Source organism: Rhagoletis zephyria, unplaced genomic scaffold, assembly GCF_001687245.7.
Source record: "Rhagoletis zephyria isolate East Lansing unplaced genomic scaffold, Rhagoletis_zephyria_1.1 Rzeph_scaffold_00177, whole genome shotgun sequence".
In the NCBI taxonomy this organism is placed as follows: domain Eukaryota; kingdom Metazoa; phylum Arthropoda; class Insecta; order Diptera; family Tephritidae; genus Rhagoletis; species Rhagoletis zephyria.
Window position 1 is genome coordinate 234,899 of NW_016157261.1, and position 21,175 is coordinate 256,073.

The following is a 21,175-nucleotide window of genomic DNA, read 5'->3' on the forward strand; positions in this document are numbered from 1 at the left end:
GTCTGACCGCCGCCCTTGCTGCAGCCGATTTTTCCGCATAACGTTAAGGGCCAGAGTGCGAGTGGTCCTAAGCACACCACTGATTCCAATGAGGGCAGCACCCGGCACTCCCTGCTCACTAACTCCTCTAGTAGGTCGTTTACGACCACAATCCAGAGAAGGCGTGAGTGAACAACACCCTGGTGGCGCCACCCCACTCCGCTTCGGTAATTCTGTCACTGCTGATTTCCCGAGGGAAAAAATACATCCATGAATCCTTAATCCGGGAACCATGGTTCAGGGACTTGGAAGTTGCAGGGTGCATGGATGGTCGGTTCAGGATTTTATGTCGCTGTATATCAAATAAAAACTCCTCAAATATTATTATTCATTCATGCCATATCAGGCTGAAACGCCTATAAGGACTGGCAGATGGCAGCAATTTCTAACTTCCTTGCAATGCGAATGCAGTCATGCGCTGGGGGCAGCAATGAAACCAACGAAGGGCGTGGCGTACTTCGTCAGATTTTTATTAATCCTTAAATTACTCACGAAAGGAAACCCTAATAGAGCTTGGTGACTGCCTACACAGAGTTCATTTATGGTTAAGGGTAAATTTTTGGCCGTTTTATACAATCCTACTCAAGGTTATCAAAGCTTTATTACTAAATGTGCGGCAAACAGCGGCCTTGCAGCCTAATTCTGGTAAAACCGAGCTGGCATTATTCACTAGAAAGTACAAGATCCCCATTGCCACGCAACTGGAGCTGCTCACCGGAAAGTTTCTAACAGAGTTAAGTATTTGAACCTGGACGTAATGACTAAGGGATCAGATACTTAATATTCCTGCAGGGGAGCCGTAAGTAATCTTTCGGGCCTACGACTCTATAATTAAGCCTGATATGGTTTTTAGAGTTCTCGTTTGGTATAAATTGCTTGAGAGAGCTACACTAGTTAAGCAGCTAAACCGCCGTCACTAGTGGACGCCACGAGTTCTCTATAAACACAAAGTCTAGGGTTCCGGACTGCGATAGCGTGGTTCAGACAGAAGTGGCTGCCGTTAAAGAAACAACAGACACACTTCTCAGTGTGTGACTTCAGTAAGGGTAACAGGCATGAATCTCTCCTATGTATTTGATAGCCAAGCCTTGACGAGAGGGAACGAGAAGGATACTCTTAAAACGATATCACCCTAATAAATGGGAACGCTGTGTTGGAAAGGTCTGCGATTTTTGCCAGCTTGTTCTCTCAAACTTTCCTTCAAACTAGGTGAGAGTTATCGTTAAAAGGCTTTTTTTTGTAACCCTAGAAGTTAAAAGCCTGTGGAGGTTCTAAATTTACATCAAATGCTTTTAGTGCCAATCACAAAAGGACCGGTCAGAGGTTACCAAAAAAAATGTAAATAAAACTGAAAGTACATTTATAAAGCTGTGCAATTTGTAGTACGACCATTTCTAAAGATTTTAAGGAACCCTTTTCACTTTTCTTATCCCAGCTTCCACATATCCCAAGCCTCTGCCATACACACTCCAAACAGATGCAACGCGCCAACTTGACGAATTGTCAAACGAATGTAAACAAAGACTTGAGTGACAATTGAATTGTGCTTGAACGTGTGAATGCATAAACAACTGGCTTTAACAGCAACAGCAACAGCAACAACAACAAAATATTTAAATAGAATTAAAAGCCGGAAACACCAACAATAAGACAAAGAATAACGTTAAACGACAGCAAAGTAAACACGAAATGACAGGCGACACATAGCAGAGCAAGCAAAGCACAAATGAATCTAACACTATGTGAAAGAAAAATAACAACAACACCAGCAACAAAACAAATCAAATATCAAAAAGCAGAAGAAACCGAAGCAGCAAATGTGACAGTTGAGCCCCCCACTTGAGTGCACTCTAAAAAAAAAAAAAAAACAGTTTGAATAGCGTTACAGGAGCGTGGCAAAATGCAATACTTAACAGTATAACGGTAAAGGAGGCACAAGTGCAAAAAAAAAACAAAACTACGAAAAAGAGAATCAAGCTCGGAACACTTTGACGACTGCAACTTCACGACGTAACGACAGCGACATCATTTTGTCGACAAATGTCGCCTTGAAGCCAGCTTCTTAAACATTTTGAAGACCTCAGCGACATAGCAAACAGCCGATTTTAAAGTTTGACATTTTGGTATATTTATTTCACAAATTGTGTATTTTTATTTAAGTAAATAAGAAAAACATGAACAATCAAGAATATGTGATTAATTTTGCGACAATTTAATTTTGCAGCACTACATCTACTCATTGTCGCCGGCAAAATTAGAAATAGATTTAATTTGGCGACGTCGACAATTGCAGTCCTGCAGCCAAGATGTCGTGCTGTCGTCAAAATAATTGTGTCCGTAAGAACGTGTGTATTTAAAATTTGACAGATGCTGCTTGTCGCTTGCTGTCGTCAAAGTGTTCCGAGCTTAAGAACACAACAAGGCCTTCGTGCAAATGTGCGAAACGAAAAACGCTTTGCAATCGAAACAATGAAGTTTCAACACATTTGTGGCGCAAAAAGCAAGCAACTAAAAGCGGCTGTGAGTGGTGTGTTCGAGTGTGCGAGTGTGCGAGTGTGCCGAGGAGTGTAACGGTGCAGCCAAATGGGGATAAAACGATTTAAAGTGAACATTTCACCAAGTGAATTTCAATACAAATATAAGTAGTGGCACTTTTTCAGCAGCTAAGGAGCGAAAAAAAGCTGTATTTAGTAATCGTGCAGGTAAAAAGCCGGCATTGAGAGAAAATTCAGGACAAGCCTGCAGTGCAAAGTGTGCGCAAATTGGGAAGGTGTTGCGATGAACGGGTAACGATAAGAGCTGCCTACGGCAAATGAAGTGGGTGCAAATGCATTTGTGCTGCAGTGCAAATGTGAGATGGAAAAGTAAAGTGGAAATGTGAGAATCAAAACAAAAAAAGAAGCGAAGAAAATACATACAAGCAAACAGAAAGACATACTTAGTAAAAAACCCCATATGTGAAATAAGTAATGTTGAGCAAGAAATACCAGCAAGAAAATAATTTCTTTATTTATAACATTTAGAAACTGCATATAATTGTTGGTAATTTTTGGCTATACAAATTTGGACATAAGGGTTTGGACACACATTTTGGTAAATTAAAATCTGGAGATATATTTTCGATCATTTAAAAGCTGTACATAAATTTTGACCGTTTAAAAATTGGACATAAATTCTTAGCATAAGCTCTTAACATAAAAACTTGAGAACAATTTTGGTTCATTTGAAAATCGGACATACATTTAAGGTAACCTAAAAAATGGACATAACTATTTTAAAAACCTAAAACAAGGCAGAGGTTTTTTGTTGATTAAAAACGGAACATAAAATTTGTTCATTTATAACCTGGATATAAATTTTTAGCCATTCAAAATTTATCAAAACTGGACATATTTTTTTGGTAAGTAAAATTTAGACATCAGTTATGATTTGATTTGATTTCTATAAATTCTTGATAATTTTTGGGTGATTTGAAACCCTGAAATAAATTTTTGGTAACTCAGAAATTGGGCATTAATTTTGACCACTTAACTCCTGAACATAAATCTGGCAGTGCATTTTCCGTTGGACATGCGTTTTTGGTAATTTAAAATTGGGCAAAAATTTTTGGTAGTTTTATAAATTCCCATAAATTCTTAATTTATGCCCTTTAACTTAATAGCTTGAGATACGTTTTGGATAGTTTGAATAGCGAACTAAAGTCTGTTATAATTAAAAAACTGCACATAAATTAATGGTAATTTAAAAACTATCATACAGACTTTGTCAATTTTTTGTAATTTAAGATTGAACATAATTTGTAGTTGGTACTAAAAAATTTAAAATAAATGTTGGACAGTTAAAAATACGGATAACATTTTTTTTTTGTAATTTGAAACACGAACAAAAATTTTTGTAAAAAAAATTTGTTGGTTATTTTAAGATTAGACATAAATTATGGTCATTTAAAACTGGACATAAATTCATGGCCACTTAAAGTCTGCACATTAATTTCAAAACTGAACACAAAATTTGTTTAGTTTAAAATTGGACATAATTTTTGCGTATTTTATTAAACTATAATAAATTTTCTACTTTAAAATTGGAGATTAATTTTCATAATTCGAAAATCGCTGGAACTCGACTTATTTTTTTATCATATAAAAACTGGACATATATTTTTGGTCACTTAAAAACTGTGCACATAAAACTCACGCTGAAAAATGTTTCTTCTTTGAAATTTAGACAATCGCTGTTAAATTTTAAAAATTAAACTTGTGAAAGGTTACATGGCGTATGTGTTTACTACGCTGCCCACTTTTAGTTCACACTCGTCAGACTCTTAGTTCCAACACTTTTGAAACAATAAAATAAAATGTTTTTTTTTTCAGTTTTTATTTGACCTCAAACTGAATTTCGTTTTTTAAAAGACCATCATTTGCAACTAAGATATTCAAAGTTTCTAAATCATTAAAAATTTAAAACCATTTCTTACTTTTAAGCGTCCATATATAGAATAAGCTAGATGTGTAAAAAAATATTTCAAAAGAAATTAAACAAAAAATCCTTAAACACACACAACTGCCACAGCTTCGTCAAAACTCCAAAAGCCCCCAGTGTAATCGAGAGCACTGTCTCACAATTTGGCCCATACCAACTTACCATCCAATCAAGTATACGCGCGTACAACAACTCTTTTAACTCCCAAACACACTCATACACCCACATCCAGCCACATTCAAATTTCAACTACTCACCATCGCTTCTGTCAAATCCTGCGAATTGTGTATTTCGGTTATTGCCATTGTGGTCCTGCCCGCTGGCTACACAAAGCAACAGCCATTCTCGTTTGTGATGCCATGGGAAAACGACTGCTGCAAGTCCGCTGTTGCATGTGCGAGTGGCGCTCCCTTGGGTAAGTTTTTTTTTACTCGTTTTTTGCTTTGGTTAAGTGAAATTGATTTCAATACTTTCTTTTTTTTATAAATTGTTGTATGTAAATTTGATTTTGGTAGAAAATCTCTATGCTTGTTAAAAGCGTACTGATTGCTGCGAAAAAGTGTGTCGTAATCAAGGACAAATGTGTGTGAAAGTTTATGGTGTGCTGGGCCATGATAAAGACATGGGCAGGTTCGATTCCTGGTCCTTCGACATATAAAAAAAAATTGTTGCCTAAAGCTTTAAGAAACAACACAAAAATTCCCACAATCCTTTTCATTATCTAACCAAGTGTGCACATCCCAACGGAGACAATTCTCGCAGGCACTCATTCAATTTCAACGCCTCAACCAAAGAGCGTTAACCACATTTTTCTTTTTTCCAACGCTTGTCGATCTTATCAGCAGCTCAACAAAACGTTTAAGCAAATAATCAAATTATTTGTGTATTAACTACACGAAAAGGCCATTTCATCAACTAATTTAACGCTTTCATTGGCAAATGAGACGCCCACACAAGTAAATACCAGTAGCTACTGTGGATAGCAACAACAACAATTTACGCGTGACTTTAGCGTAATTTATTTTGTAGACTCATTACAAGAATATAGAAAAAAAAACAACAACACAGAAAAGGCGTATAAATGAACAAAGGCAACAAAAGCTACAGCAGAAATAATAATAATAAAGCCGAAATAAAAGCGAAACGAATGTGGCAAAATGGGCAATCCTTTTACTCGTAGGTAGTTGATTGTTTGAGTGGAAAGTGCGTTTGGGAATTTGGGTGTGTAGCAGTGGGCGCGGTTGAACCCTTTCGTGGTGAAGTGATTGTCTAGGCAAGAATATGCCGAAACGCTTAATTAATGATAGGCCATAAGATTGGGTAATGATATTAAAGGAAGGGAAAACGGTAGCTAAAATTATGGGGTTACTTAACTGTGCTTCATTGTAGGTAGATTTTTAACGGCTCACCAAATAGAGTAATAAATAGATCGGTAATTTAAGTTTGCACAAAATAATGATTTGCATTATCGCAATCGGGGCGAAAATTTACCAAGATTGTTAATACCAACACCTTTACTTACATTTGTCTTCGCAGAGGCATAAAGTAACATAAGAACAATTTCAATATTAAAGATCTATTTGAATACCAAAGTTAAGCTTGCTGACATATTCTTAACGTAAAGGAACAACTTGTAAAGGATTCGGCGGTATGCCCTCATTGAAACGTGAGAATCTTGTCATCCATCCTCAGCGACGCGGAGTTTGAACGCAGCCCAGAGCTCAAAGACAACTTGGTTTCGGTTATTTGAAAATTTTGTATACTATTTGAGCAGCTTTTCGCAAACTGGATTATGCTACTGCACTACTTCTCGAGGAGCAGCAAGTGCTAAAATTTATCTAATCTAGAATCTAGATTATTGTGGGCTCCAGGTTAGGAGTGATTTGATGACAATGAAAGGGCTGATAGACCAATTAAAGCATACCGCCAAATCCGCCTTTCTAATTATAAATATAAATACTAAAATGATCGATAGATTGGCAGGTGAGAGACGGGTTTCTTAGCATACATCCCTTGCTTGAAAATTAATATGTCTATCTTCCAGGAAGGCTAAACATTTCAGAATCTCACACGAAAAGTTAAAACCTCCTTGGAGAACAAAGAGGTGGATATAGGTAGTTTCCTTGACATAGCGGGTTGGCTTCGATAACACGGAACACTTTATAATAGATATTATACAAAGGAGTAGACGTTACCACAATCCGGTAGATAGTAAGCGTCCTTGAATCCCGCAACATAACTTCGACTCTGGGATAGAGAAGAGTACGTTACTCGGTATTAAAACGATGCCCGCATAGGGAGTGCTTTCCCATACATGATGGTGTATTGTAATGGATGAGCTAGTCTGCCTCTTTAATATCAAGCACGCGATGTTCAAATGACATTGTCATCATGATCAAGGGTAAGTCTGAAGATATCATCTCGAGTCTTTTGCAGAGTACGCTGAAAATAGTCGCCAAATGGTGTAGTCAAAACGAGTTGGAAGTTGGCCCTAAGAAGAATGACATAGTTACTTACCCCTCGAAAAGGAAAAGTACTAATACGTTGGAGCAAATTCCTCAAGGAGAAAAGAGCTATGTGCCCAAGTCAAATATACGCGAGTTGTCTTTGAAGCTATATGGGATTGACTCTATTTAGATAAAGCTGTTCCAAGAAACTCCACTGGGAATGACAACCACCTTTTGTACGGGGATTCCTCTTAGTCTGACCATGGAATTGGGCTTCAGTCTATGGTTTACAACCAGGAAGACTCTTCTTTACTACATAGAATGGAGCAAGTTAACTCTGCATTTCAAGCTGAGTTTCATGCCTGTGAGAGTGGAGCAACCAACTGGCTAATGTCAACGCTAATATGGGATCGCCTTTAGGTCTTAACACTCATTGCAACCAGGAACAGGGTTAGCCTTATTTGCCTTGTTTAGGTACCGAGATAGTTATGACCTAGACAAAAAAAAACCAAAAATATCAAACGCCGAATATTGACCACGACTTGAATTGCCTTAAGGCTCGCGAGAACTGCAACGTATACACTTAATATGTCACGCAATAAATCTCGGCTTTTTTCATCGAATATCGACTATTCATTTTGCTTTTGTTTAAATAGATAAATAATAATAATTTATTATTTTCAAGCATGATATCCCTTTCAATAGTTCCAAAAACCTATGAAGCTATTGAGCTATTTGATTTAATATTGATTTTCACACATCTACGCGGTAATTAATCGCGCGTGTCTGGGCTCAATCAACAAACAGGCATAGCGAAAAAAAAAGTAGACAACCCCCCCGTAGAAGCCAAGCACACACGAGACCAACCGCCAGAGAGGCCAATGTCAAAGCACAACTGTTTGTCCAGCTGGTTGACTCGATGCTATTAGCGCCGACAAGGATAACAACAACAACAACACAACACTTCCCCATACCGACTAACTCATTTGCTTGCAATTTTTTGTGCTTCCTTCGGTGTTCACACGCCTGACACCCTCCTTCGAGTTTCCACACATTGAGTGTTATGTACATTTTTACAAACATATAGACATAGTTACATAGAGCATTGCTATTGACCTAACCTAAAAGCAAACAATGAAAGCACCCTCTTCAATCGCCCCACAGTCGTTCAGTCGACAGACAATAATAACAACAAGAAGGCAGCGAAAAAATCACAACTACAGTGAAACGAACATCAATGACTGTTTTTGTATGTAAGTATGTACGTATATATATACAAGTACATAAGTATTTCTGTAATGCAAGCGTCTGTGCAGTATGTTTATTTGATTCCCGGAATAATGTCTGTCTGTCTGTTGCTACGACTGTTACAAATTGGCCTAATTTGACTTTTGTAACGTCGTCATTTTTGGTGTTTTGATATGCGAAGCATACCAACAGGCGCCCGAACATGTAGTCACAACGCAGCGGACAAACACGCTTGCACCCACGCACACACACACACACACACACTCCCACGAGCACATTTTCAATGCCAGCCATTTTCCACAGCTTTTCTAGTTGGTTGGTAAATCCGATGGAGGATTGGTTGGATTTCGCATCCTCATCATCACATGATTATCGCATTTGATTTAGTATTGAAGGCCAGTGAAGCACTCAAATACATGCACATACATACAAACAATTGTGTGTCTGTATTTTCTGCCACATTCCCATTATTCACTAGTGTTAGTACTAAAGGATAAAAACATGCCTGTGAGCCTGTCAGCCAGCCGGCGAACGTTAGTGTTTGAACAAATAAATGCTTTGACAGATAAAGCTGTCAAAATAACGTTTATCGTTTTGACTTGGTAAAGCATGAGCGGAAAGAAATTGCCGTGAATGTGTGAGTGCTTCAAAACGAAGAACAAGAAGAAGAAGAAGAGTACCAAAAAGTAGGCAATTTTCTAGCAGAGAGAAAAACAATAGCGAAGCCATAAGCGAAGACAAATTAAGTGTGCAAAGAGAAATTGAGTTGACTATTTTTCTGACACAATCACGTGACTTGTGACAGCTCTATCGATATGGAAGGTGACAGCTGTCGCTTTTGTTGGCACAACTAATATTGGGTAAGTAGTGTGTTGGGAAATTTTCCTATTTATTTAAGTTGAGCTCTAAAGGCTAACTAAAAACAAAAATACCAAAAAAACAAGTAAGAAAGTCTAAGTTCGGGCGGAGCCGAACGTTAAATACCCGGCGCACGTATTAAATATATGTTTTTCACCTTTCCGAAAGCTACCGCTAGATGGTAAGCCGGGGTGTATCAATTTTGAGTAAATTAGCGTCCTTAAATTTCGAATTATTGAAGTTTCAAGCATTTCTGAAATTTACCGTTATATGAAAAGCGGCCGTAATTTTAATCCCATTCCAATAATTTTCAACGTTTTTCTTTTATGTGGCAAGGACAATAAAAAATACCGAGTTTGGTACAAATTGGTAGAACGGTTACCGATATACATATATGTGATCATAAGTGGGCGNGAAATTGGTGCAGCGGTTACCAAGATATTCACATGTAACCATAAGTGGGCGTGGCTACACCCATTTTCCAAAAATTTATAATACTTTTATTTTTCGTCTAGAAGTTATTGTAAATATAAATTTTGAGTGAATTATCTTCAGTAGTTACCGTTATACAGGAAGTGGGCGTGGTTACAGTCCGATTTCGCCCATTTTCAATACCAACCTACCTTGGATTAAGGGAAACCTACATACCAAATTTCGTTGAGATATCTCAATTTTTGCTCGAGTTATCGTGTACACGGACGGACGGACAGACGGACAGACGGACGGACAGACAGACATGGCTTAATCGATTTCTTTTTTCATCCTGATCATTTATGTATACATTTGTCTATATCTATCTCGATTCGTTTTGGCTGTTACAAACAACCGTTATGTGAACAAAATTAATATACCCTTGTGCACAAGTGCGCTCGGGTATAATAACGAAGAAAAACGTTTCAATTTTTTCAATGTAGAAAATACACTCCACCTTCATTATATTTTCTTTCGGACCATGTACTAACGGCTAAGCTTTAAGTTGTGTGAAATCCGTAGTGAGACACTTAAATCATTGACCAATTCTAAAATATTTCACCTAAATCTACAACAATGACAAAACCCGCCAACTCGGAGGAAAATTATGCTTTGGGTATGAATTTAGGTTAGGTTGAAGTGGTTATAGACCAAGAATGATAGAATAAAGAGATTGCGCTTTGCGCAGGTCCGTTACTCTTGTTTACAAATCAGCTGTTCGAGTGTTGACGTCATAATATAAAATTTTTGGTGAGAAGAGTATTGGTTTGCGAGGGAAACGTATTGGTTTGCGAGGAAAACGTATTGATTTGTGATATTTTTGTTTAAGTTATAAAATAAAAACGTTGTAAAATGAAGTGCGCAGTTGCGAAATGTGGAAAAACGGCGGCAGAGTGCAGTTTGTTTACTTTTCCTTCAGATCCAGAACTTAGGAAAAAGTGGATCCAGTTCTGCCGGCAAAGCAAGGATTTCCAATTTAAAACTTGCTATATTTGCATGCATCACTTTGCAAGTGAAGATTTTGAAAATAGTCTGCAGTTTGAAATGGGTAGGATGTTTATTTATTTCGTTTATTGTGTTTATATTAATGAAAGTGTTTAAAACATTTCTAAGGTTATGCAAAAAGAAGATTGTTGAAACGAGGCTCCGTGCCATCAATTTACAAGCCCGGTGATGAAAACCCGGAGCGTTCGCAAAGAGTTCATCGTCGTCAAAATACGTCGTTAATATTGGGTTTCATTGGAACGATATCCTTATTTGATGCTGTGGGCAGGCGTCACAGTTTCAGGTAAAATTTCTTGCTTATGCCTTGGCAGTTTAATTTTATGTTGGCACCGTTTGCATTGTATTTCCTGAAATAAGTACGCATTGGAAGTTAGTAAAAAGTAATGTATTGTCGCAGATGCTACTTACCATGCTATGAGCACGCCCTTGCTCAACGAATTGGCCCTTTTACGCTGTTTCCTGGTTAGCGCTCTTCGATTCTCTGTAGTCTTTCTGGCATCGTATAGCTTCTATATTTGTTTCCAAGCCTTGGAGCTATGCACTATTTGCTGTGGCTTCAATTTCATTTGGAAATCTTACTCGTTCCATTTGCCAGCGCAACGGCGGCCATAGAATGCAATTTTTATTTGAACGCCCTACTCACTACCTGAAATAAAATAATAATATAAATAATGTAAAAGAAACACAAAATAAATTTACCGTCTTCTCGATTCAATAAATTGCCACCAGATTGTTTTATTTTAGTCTTTCAACTAAATTTTATGCTATATTTACTTTTTTTCGTCGAAATTGTATGCGATTTGACAGATCGCCAACAACAACTTTTATATTATGACGTAGATGCGCAGAACGAAAAATTTTTGCACCCCTATCGGCGCAATCTTTGTATTCTATCATTCTTGGTTATAGACTACGTAGATTCTCCCCACTCTATTGTGAGCGATCCCTTTTGATGTTACAGAAGCCCACTCCGGCATAAGCACTTTTTGACGCTATAAGCTTTGCAAACGCAATCTTGACATGGATTTCAGTGGTTGGGGAGTCGAAGAAATGTCTCAAGTTTTAGTCCATGTGAGAACACTCCGTCTCTCGTTTCAACTTTGGATCCGTCTCTATAGAAGTGTAGGGCATTTGGTACATTTTGAACCAGTCCTGTTACGTTCGTATCATAACATCACATTTCTTATCAAAATTAATTGAGCGTATACAAAAGCTGGAACTTATGCGTATCGAGGTTGGCGTACGAAGGATAGCCGAATTATTTGTAATTCCCTCGGTACTGAGCGTGGTTTGCTTCATGATCTTGGGGCACTATACTACTTTAGCGTGATTTAAATGACTAAATGACCCTTAAATTCGATTAAATGTGTGAGCTCACACATTATCTTGAAGAAAAACCATTTGTCGTTTGCCATTGTTTTTCCTAAATTCGTCCAAAACTGTTGCCAAAATAATTATAGTGTACCACTCAAAATTAACCGTTCGAGGTGCATCTAACGCCACTATGGCCACATGACCCGTTATTAAAAAGAAACAAACCAATAGTGGACGACCTTATCGATGTTCATCTGCGACCGAAGTACGACCACGCTTGAATGCATTAAACCAATTATGCACACTGGGCCGTGATGAGCGATATTTCACTACCGGTGATTTTATCACTGTTATTTAAAAATCGCTATCACTCTTTTCACTGATACTGAAAAATCGCTATTTCGCGTATCACTAGTCCAAAATGATGTAGTCAATTATTGTGTTAAAAAGTAAACACACGTTTTTTTCTGGATGCATATAATCATTTAGGCACATACATATAAGTAAGTAAATAAACATTCTTTAGATGCGGTGGGTGCCCATGTTGAGAAACCTTTCCATTACTTCTTCTGGCTTTACTTCAATGTCGTAATTTATATTGAGGACGGGCCAACCCGTTCAATCTTTCCTGGATCTTCGCTGTTCTGAGTTAAGTTTTGATGCGACGCAAAGAAGAGAAAGACCTTTCAGCGCTAGCATTCGTGGCTGGAAATATGCCAAGTATACGAATTAAGTATTAATATTTAGTTGGAAATATATCTTTATGACAATATGTGAGTGTTTCGGTTGCAGATGCCATTTGAGTACGGGATTCAATTTTCAGTTTCCCTTGCTGTCTAAACGTGAATTTTCCTAGGCTAAATTTTTATTGTTGTTCATTCCATGCCAATACCCCACGAAAACGTTCTATGCGGCAGTTAATAAAATCGATGTCGTCTTTCAGGACGTCTTTGAAATACCGTTTCTTTAAATTTTCTGTGGTCACTTCGATTTCTGGTATGTATGCAGAAACTTTATAGTATCTACTCTTCACAGCTTTGAGATCGATTATTGTTTCGATGAATTTAGCGACCCTATGTTCTGTGTTGTCTAACTTTTCAGCTAATTGGGTGGCTGAGGCAGAAATCAAGCACCAATAACAACTTCAAAATTACATAGGATGTCCACCCAGATCTGACGCTTTTGTGGCAGACGTTCTACATTTCCATTCACATATTTTTATCAGTGATTGTACGATTTCTGCGGAATCGGAAAATACTGGGAAAATAAAACGAATAGGCAGGCATGATTGCCAAAAAGGTACATCAAAAAGACTAATAGGTCCCGAGCCCTTGTTTGCAATAGGATTACACATCATCAGTTGCTGAAACGTCCGGTAGGCTATCCAAGGGTACCACATATTGACTGAGGAATAAGATATTATGACAACAAATATAATATGAAGACGGGAAGCCTAAAGTTGATGAAACAACTTATGTATGAAACTGGGCCATTCTCAATTAGTAGATGAATCCAAATCCGATGTCTAAATTCAAAATATTCCTCCCAACTAATGTATTCATTAGCCATCAATCAGCAATCATATTGAAATTCACACAAATGAGTCATAAAAAATTAAATAATTTCTCAAAAGCCATCAGCGCCGACAAACGAATTTAAGTTTATTTCACTCTTAATTATTTTTGTATGTTTTCATTTTGCTTGAGAAAAAAATATTTACGCGCATTCGCATCCAAAACTGACAGTTGAAATTAAAAAACAATTAGTTATTTCGGGCGGAAACAAAGAGAGAAAAAGACTAAGAAAAATGAATGCTTAAAAAATACAAAGAAATATGCCAAACGTAAAATAAAATTGGTCATTAACATTTTCTTAGTTCGCTGTTGCCGGCAGCAAATGATGTTCATAAATTTGGCAGATGGAAGCTATGGAGCGAGATAGGACGCATGGGGCGTGTGCTGAAATGTCAAAATAATGTTGCAACAAACACAAAACAAAAAATATGTACGAAAAAAAACATGTAGCAACACACAAAGTACTACTAAATGACTTGGGCGTACAAAAGTGTTGCACATGGGAATTTTATTTTCCCATCCAACCGTGACTGGTGGTCTTACGTAACAAGGCGCGCGCTATACAAATTTAGAAAATTTCGAAAATCTCAACATCCAATCTGTCATTAGAAATACATATCATAAATCAACGAAACTACAATGGAATGCAACGCTGCCGGCGAAGAACGGCGGTGCAGCAATTCGAGCGTAAAGAGTAGAGCAAACAAATGCGATGATGAACTGATTTGCAGCACTATCATTTACCATGAGCCACATCTGTTTCTGGGCGCTTGCCACACATGGGTCACCATGCCACTGGCTTAACTAGTTATTCAAGTTTGCACTTCGCTATGGTAGGGAATTTTTCGCTCTCCCGCAAACTAATCACTTGACACTTGGTAGGGCGCTGTGGCGCCAGTGAGACTTGATGCCGGGATTTTTTTTTTTCATATTTTCTTTAGTTTTGTTTATTTTTGTTACTATTTTCTGCTTGCTGTTTTTAATTGCATTATTTTTCAATGTAGCTTATGATTGTTTGTGTTTTGGTATTGCTTTTAATAAAAAATGAAGTTCTGTCAGTTGAGCAAATGAGCGCTTATAGGTCTCATATGTCTTAGCTGTCATTATGCCGGCTGGAAAACTACAGTGGCACTCAAATAATTACAAGAGGAGTAATAATCTTTAACATCAAGTAAGAAGACCAATATCACATTGAGCGTCCGTGAGACCTCACAGTAAGCCTATCGGATGCATAGAACCTTTGTATGATAAGCCTAGGTTGCTGCGGTTGCTCCACAGTGTGGCACACTTAGACCTACGGTACGCTCTGATACCGCATGGGGAGAATATATACCCGATACCCGATATTCTGTATGCTGTATACCCGAAAGACCAAAGCTGAAGGAAGTCTCGAGCGCGTCGAGAAGCTAAAAGCCTTAGCGGCAATCAACAAAATTTTCTGCCTCTGTGTGCCAGGCCACAAGGGCACATAAAGGTAAAATGGAGCAGACATGCTTGCCAGGAAGGCGGCAGCAACAACATAAAGAAGAGCTAGTGGAGAAGAAATAACTAGCAGAGAACAGCACTGGATCCAAGCATAAGGCTGAGACAGACAAAGAAGCTACCGTGGGGATACAGTATTAAAAGATATGACAAACTCAATATTCCCCCAAAAAAATATTTAAACTAAGAGTTCTAACAGTTTTCTTAACATTTCATTGCAGATTAAGAGCGCACCTCTCATAGCAGTCGGTGCTCGCTTAATAGCTTTAAGTCATGGAGGTTCTCAGTTTCCATACTGGCGCCGACTAGTTCTGGATCTCTTGAAAGGTTAAAGCCTGCGAGTTGTTCGAGTGGCATTTTGCGGCTCATCACCCAAATTCTCTTCTCGTCCTTCAGTTGCTTCAGTGAATAGAGTTGTTGGTGGAGAATCGCCTAAATATCTCAAACCTATAGATTTCAAGTACAATCCTATGCAATTTCCAGTCCTGGTCTAAGCAACTTCTACCAGAAGAGCGTCTAGACCTTTCCCATTTGAGAGACTACCATTGCGAAACATCAGAGGACAAAAGCTCTCAATCGTAGTTGTACACCCGTGGTGAGCATACCGACCAGCTTGACGGGTGCCGCCGGGAGACTTTCGTGCAGTCTTCTACAGTAATAGTTTTTTTCTTATTCGATTCGTCTATAGAGAATTGTATTCGTGGTGCCCAAAGATTTCACTATTCTCCTCATCCAAGTCCAGTCGGCGGGTAGTAAACGCAAGTAGGAATAAGACTTGCAAATGATTCGTTTAACCCCTGCCTAAATCTAAAAAAAATATTTCCAATTTCAAATTATTTTTCCCATCCTCCAATGAAATTAACAGTGCGGCGCACAGTTCCACTGCCCTCATTCTTTTTATAAGTTATAAGTTTTCAAACAAAATTATTCATATACCATTCAACACTTCATAAAGAGCTTTGAAAGAGTTTTCGAAACGCATTACAAAAACCACAAATCGCATGCACAAATGTGGCAACAACAAAGCAAACAAACGACCCATCAACCAGACGACCGGCTGCCCGATCAAATAACCGCGTCTGCCAGCTTGCCTAAGGGGACAGTAGCACACCCACTTGGAGTTAAATGAGAACATAAGTTAATTATACACATACATACATTGGGGTTAAAAAGGAACAAGTGTGCGTATGTGTAAAGCATTGTTGTGCTATGATATGCAGTGATTGATTGAAGCATTTGGAATTCCCAGCACACTTGAGAATTCAGAACAGGAATTCATAAACTGGCTACCAAAGAGGAGCATAACTTTATAGCCGCGGGCAGATAATCTATATACCAACACACACATAGATACATCCATCTAAAACGGCAAAGCCACCAAAGCAATGAGAATGAACAATGAATATTGAAAATTGAAAACCGAGCTAAAACGCAGTGGAATAAGGAAGAAAAATGAGAAATGCTGCTGCAGCTATTTAATTAATAGCATAACTGCCAAACAACAACAGCACTTGCAATACAATAACAACAACGGAAGGAATCAGTTAAAATAACAAATAAATACCGCGATTACCACTTGTAATGCTGCGTGTAATTATTGTGATATCATTTGTAAAGTTTTGTTGCGTACACACGCAAACAAACGCATACAAACCCTGTAGGGAAATGCACGAGCTCTCAACTGGTGCGCTTCTAGTAAATTTAGAGCCACTACTGGTTCGCTTTGCATCAATTTTTTTAAAGTTCCAGAGAGAGTATTTTTGGTTTTTCTATTCTAGCAATTTAAAATGATTTTCAAAGAAATGCATTTTAAATTTGAAATCAAAATTTGGCTTAAGCCGAGTGTGCGGGGGTACTTGTGTTTATTGATCAGACTCCAGAAGGCCCCAGGATGTTAGAATGTTAATACAAATTTTCCACTTGTATTTCCAAACTATGAAAAAGCATCTGTGAAGTGCAGAATGAAAGCATTTTGAACGAAAAAACTGCCAAATAAATATGTATCTATTTAAATTAAACAAGTTCCTCACTGCATCCCTTTTTCGATAGTTCCGAACTAGTTCTAAATTCGACAGATGCGATTTAGTTCGTTCCACATCGATTTTTTTATAGTTTCAAACCACTTACATACAAATTCGTCACCTTCTATAGATTTCTAATACAAATTTTTTTTTAATCTTTGGGACTTCCAACATTTTCTGTGACTATTTTGGACTTAGAATATCTGCATCTCACTGAACAGAAATGGTTAGAAATAAAATAGGTTTTCGATCGTTTAGAAAATTGTTCTTGCGTCTTGCAACAAAATATTATTTTTTAGAAAAAGTGGACTTAGCAGCAACTTTTCACTCTTAAGAGTTGTTTCCAGCTCTCAAGAAAAACGAAAAATTCATATAAAATAACGCACAAGAAATGGAAACGAAATTTTCTTTTATCTAAATTTCTTAAATTAGTTTATATTACATTTACATTGGACCAAAATGCGTGATTTGAAATCAGTCATTTGAAGGTGTTTACACTGCTTGATCCGCATTTGCTTTGACTTCTCATCAAATGAAAAGGGAAGACAAAAACAAAATGTATGTAAACAAACACTACATTTATTATATTGTTAACGCTTTTTGGACACAAAAAGGCAATTATTCTTTGATTAAACTAAAAATGTGTAAAGCTCTTGTATAAATTAACAATTTTTACACACAAATTTCAAAGATTTATTTATTTCGTTGTGTTTGTTTTGTGTTTGAAAAATTCCAAATGTCAAAGACAAACCAAAGCTTTTGTGGAACTTTTGTTTCTGAGTGCGTTCAATAAAATAGTACGGCAATTGGAACGCATTTGTTTCGTGATTTTGTGTAAATGCGTCGAAATGCGTCATTCTGGAAATGTGAATTTGTATGGAGAAATGCGTGATTTGGCCTCGCATTTGAGGTTTCTCGCCCAAATGACGCATTTGGGCTCAATGTAAATGTAATATTAGTAATAAAAAATATTTCTTGTGATTTTTCTTGCGAGCTGGATTCTAAGCATTAGCTAACGATAAAAAAAGTAAAATAAAATAGTTTTTTAACTGATGGATATCTAGTTACTATCGCACTGGTTCCTTTTTGGCTTTAAAGAACTAGTGCTGAACTACAATTTTGTTTAACTAGAACGGGACTTCTCTGCAGGGAATGTATGTAAGTACGTATGCATGTGTGTATGTTGTATGCGCGTATCATTTCGCTGCTTCAGTGCTATTTGTTCGCATTGTGGTGGCATGTGGCGTTGGCCGTGTTGGAAATCAAATAAATGTCAGTGTGGGCGAGTGAGCACCACAACATGACAGCCGGTTAAACTTTGTCAATCATACAAACGTGCGGACGTGTCTTCAACTCCGTGCGGAAATATTTTATTATTTGACTGAAGCCAGCATTAGACTCAAATAGAGCTCGGTAAAAGGAACAAAAGCAGATGTAATTAAAGCCACAAGAAACTTGGCCTCAATGCTAAATATCTCTTTCAGGGAACAAGCCCACCAAATGAAAGCATATGATCGCCAGTAAACCGGCTATAGTTTACGAGATTGCTTTAACCCTATAGAAAGCACTAGTATCGAGGAATTTTCGTCCGAGTTGGGTCATTCACAGAATACGTTTTGCTTAAGTGATCGGTAAGAATTGCGTACACTCGCTACCAAACTAACCACTTTAGAAAGTTGGCAGTGGGCTGTATCCACGCATAGCTCATACAACTCGAGGGGACCTGATGGTAACTACCCTTGCTTCCTTTTGCTAGATATTACTCATATAGCCGCAGTCTTCGAAAAACTCTATAGAGCCCAGCTTCTATAAGGTCACATTCCCAGCAGATGGACCAAGACTAAGGTCGTATTCTACATGACGACAGGAGAAACTTAATAACTACTTTCGTCATATCATGCATGAAAAAAATCTTGACTTAACACATCAAAGAAGTGAATCTTAAAGATCGGCCCTGAACAGGAAACAACCCTATCAACCAGGCACACATAACAACTCTATCAACAAAGCGATGAAAGCTTTCCTTACTTATTCACCAATTTTTGGTTAAACTTGCGGCCGTTCACTAAGGCGAGCATGGAGACATGCCACAAATCACAAAATATGTGGAGGCGTAAGCAGAGCTTGACAAAATGCAGGACCAGTTTAACTGGTAGTTGGCATTAATTAATTTGAAGTCCCATTAATTTCTTACAGGGATATGTATTTTTCGCGAATTTATGCTGTGCTTGCTTTAATAATTGCTGCTGTTGTTTGTTGTTTGCTTAAAACATGCTGCTGTCGCTGATGATGAGCAGACAAACAGATGGACTGACTGTTCTTTTCACTGACACGAGTCTCAACTCGCTTTTTCAACGCAATGAAAGTGAAGGGTTGAATGCTTCAGTAATTGTACCTCTGTATGTATGCATTTAAGTTTGTGTATATGATTTCAATATTTAAAATGTTTGGAGGAAGCAATCCGCCAGTTTTGTGAAATTTCAAATTTAATTGAAATTCCAACATTTCTCTCACACTGACGAAACGTTTGGAATTCATTGATTTTTATTCTATCAAAATTTGGTTGATGTGGTGCAAAAGAGTTTAGATGTGATCGACTCAAAGATATATAAAAAGACGAACACGATGACGAAGAACGGAGACAAGGGCAAGGACGAGGGCGAACAAAAAGACGTCGACAAAAACAAATATGAACAGGAAGACAAACAAAGACGAAGAGGAATACGAATATGGCCACGAAGGTCATCTCAAATCCGAACATTAAGGCGGATACGTTGGCGGATAAGAAGACAGACATGGAGATGAAGGTGAGGACGACATTAAAAACGAAAACGAAAACGAAAACAGATATGAACACAAAACCGAAGACGAAAACGCATATGAACCCGGAAACGATCACGAACACGAAGACGGACGCTAAAATGAAGGTGAATAAGAAGGCGACGACGGCGACGAAAACGACCACGAATACAAAGACGAAGACGAATACAAAGACAACGCAGAGACGGATATGGAAACGAACAAGATAACTACGAGGTGAGGTGAGCATCATACAGCTTTATCTTCTTCTTCATCTTCATCTTCATCTTCATCTTCATCTTCATCTTCATCTTCATCTTCATCTTCATCTACATCTTCATCTTCAAAAAAATGTTTTGTTGTGTGTTTCTGAGCATAAAATAAAACTCATGAAATAAGGATATTGTATGCCGAACGTCTTAATCGCTCTCTGGTACTTGTCTCCTGAAGATGTCGTCGGCATTTTTCAGAGCAGCTTTTGGCATAAAAAGGTCTTAACATCAAAATCAAGCTTCATACTTGGAGTGGTTATTAAAATCCGGTGTCACCCACCAACGTACAGCTCTACAGCAGCTTCCGGGTAAATATCTAAACATTTCATTTTGATTTTTTGCACAACAAATGTTTAAGCAAAATATTTATTTGCCCGAAAGCATTCCTCAAACCTTACGCTTACGAATTTCCTTCACAGCAGATTTAACTGCAACTTACAACCGAGATCACTGCACTCAAAGACATCTCTGGCACTTAAATAAGTGTCGTATAACACAACAACAACAAAGGTACTCAGTGGCCATGATTGTTGCAACGCTTGCAGAAAATTTTCACAAATAAATAAACTCAAAATTCACCAGTTTTCTTTACTCTGCTGCTCTCCTACGGCCGTCAGTTGCATTTGCCAGTTATTCGCTACTTTATGCAATTCCGAGCATTACAATTCCATAAGTTAATATTTTATTTATCAATTTTCAAAGTGCATAATAGCATCTGCAACTTAGTAGCAGCAGCAGCACAAATGTAGCAACCTGCAAGCTAGCCATGTTGCACTGTGGCAAGCAGGAAAACAGCATACAAACAAATTTTATTTATTCATGAATTTATGCAATTTCAAATGCATACCTTTGGCATAAAGCAGAGCGGCAATCCTTGTCAGGCCGGGGATAGAAGGATGTAGAAGACGAAAAGCAAGAAGCAACAGAACTATTCAGGCAGTCAGTCAGTAAATCAATGCAGCAAAATATTAAGCTTGTGGGAGGTGGTGTTGCTGTTGTTGCTGTTGTGCTCTTGTTGCATAGCATTGCGATTTGTGGCAGCTTGTGGCATGGCAAATTGTTCATGTCAATTCGCATTTAGACAAATCATACAAATGCAGTGGCAGCAGAGCCGAAAGAAACTGCAACAACAACAGCAACGAAACACCAGCAAGCCCGGTCGGGCG

The 21,175-nt window shown here is 37.9% G+C and overlaps 2 protein-coding genes and 1 long non-coding RNA gene across 3 annotated transcripts in view; 1 reads left to right on the top strand and 2 right to left on the bottom strand.

The window, feature by feature from the left end:
* LOC108357445 (kinesin-like protein CG14535) overlaps positions 1-21,175 on the bottom strand; it is a 119,362-nt gene that overhangs the window by 65,641 nt on the left and 32,546 nt on the right. The window lies entirely within an intron of this gene.
* On the top strand, positions 10,385-11,167 carry LOC108357471 (uncharacterized). Its single transcript, XM_017608549.1, has 3 exons — positions 10,385-10,590; positions 10,656-10,830; positions 10,945-11,167. Exons 1-3 carry the CDS (start codon positions 10,395-10,397, stop codon positions 11,012-11,014), a joined length of 441 nt encoding a protein of 146 aa, XP_017464038.1. The 5' UTR covers positions 10,385-10,394; the 3' UTR covers positions 11,015-11,167.
* On the bottom strand, positions 10,595-11,337 carry LOC108357480 (uncharacterized). The gene is made up of 3 exons (XR_001846656.1): positions 11,247-11,337; positions 10,956-11,193; positions 10,595-10,894 (listed from the first exon to the last, which is right to left on the bottom strand). It is a non-coding gene; the product is annotated as an uncharacterized LOC108357480 (long non-coding RNA).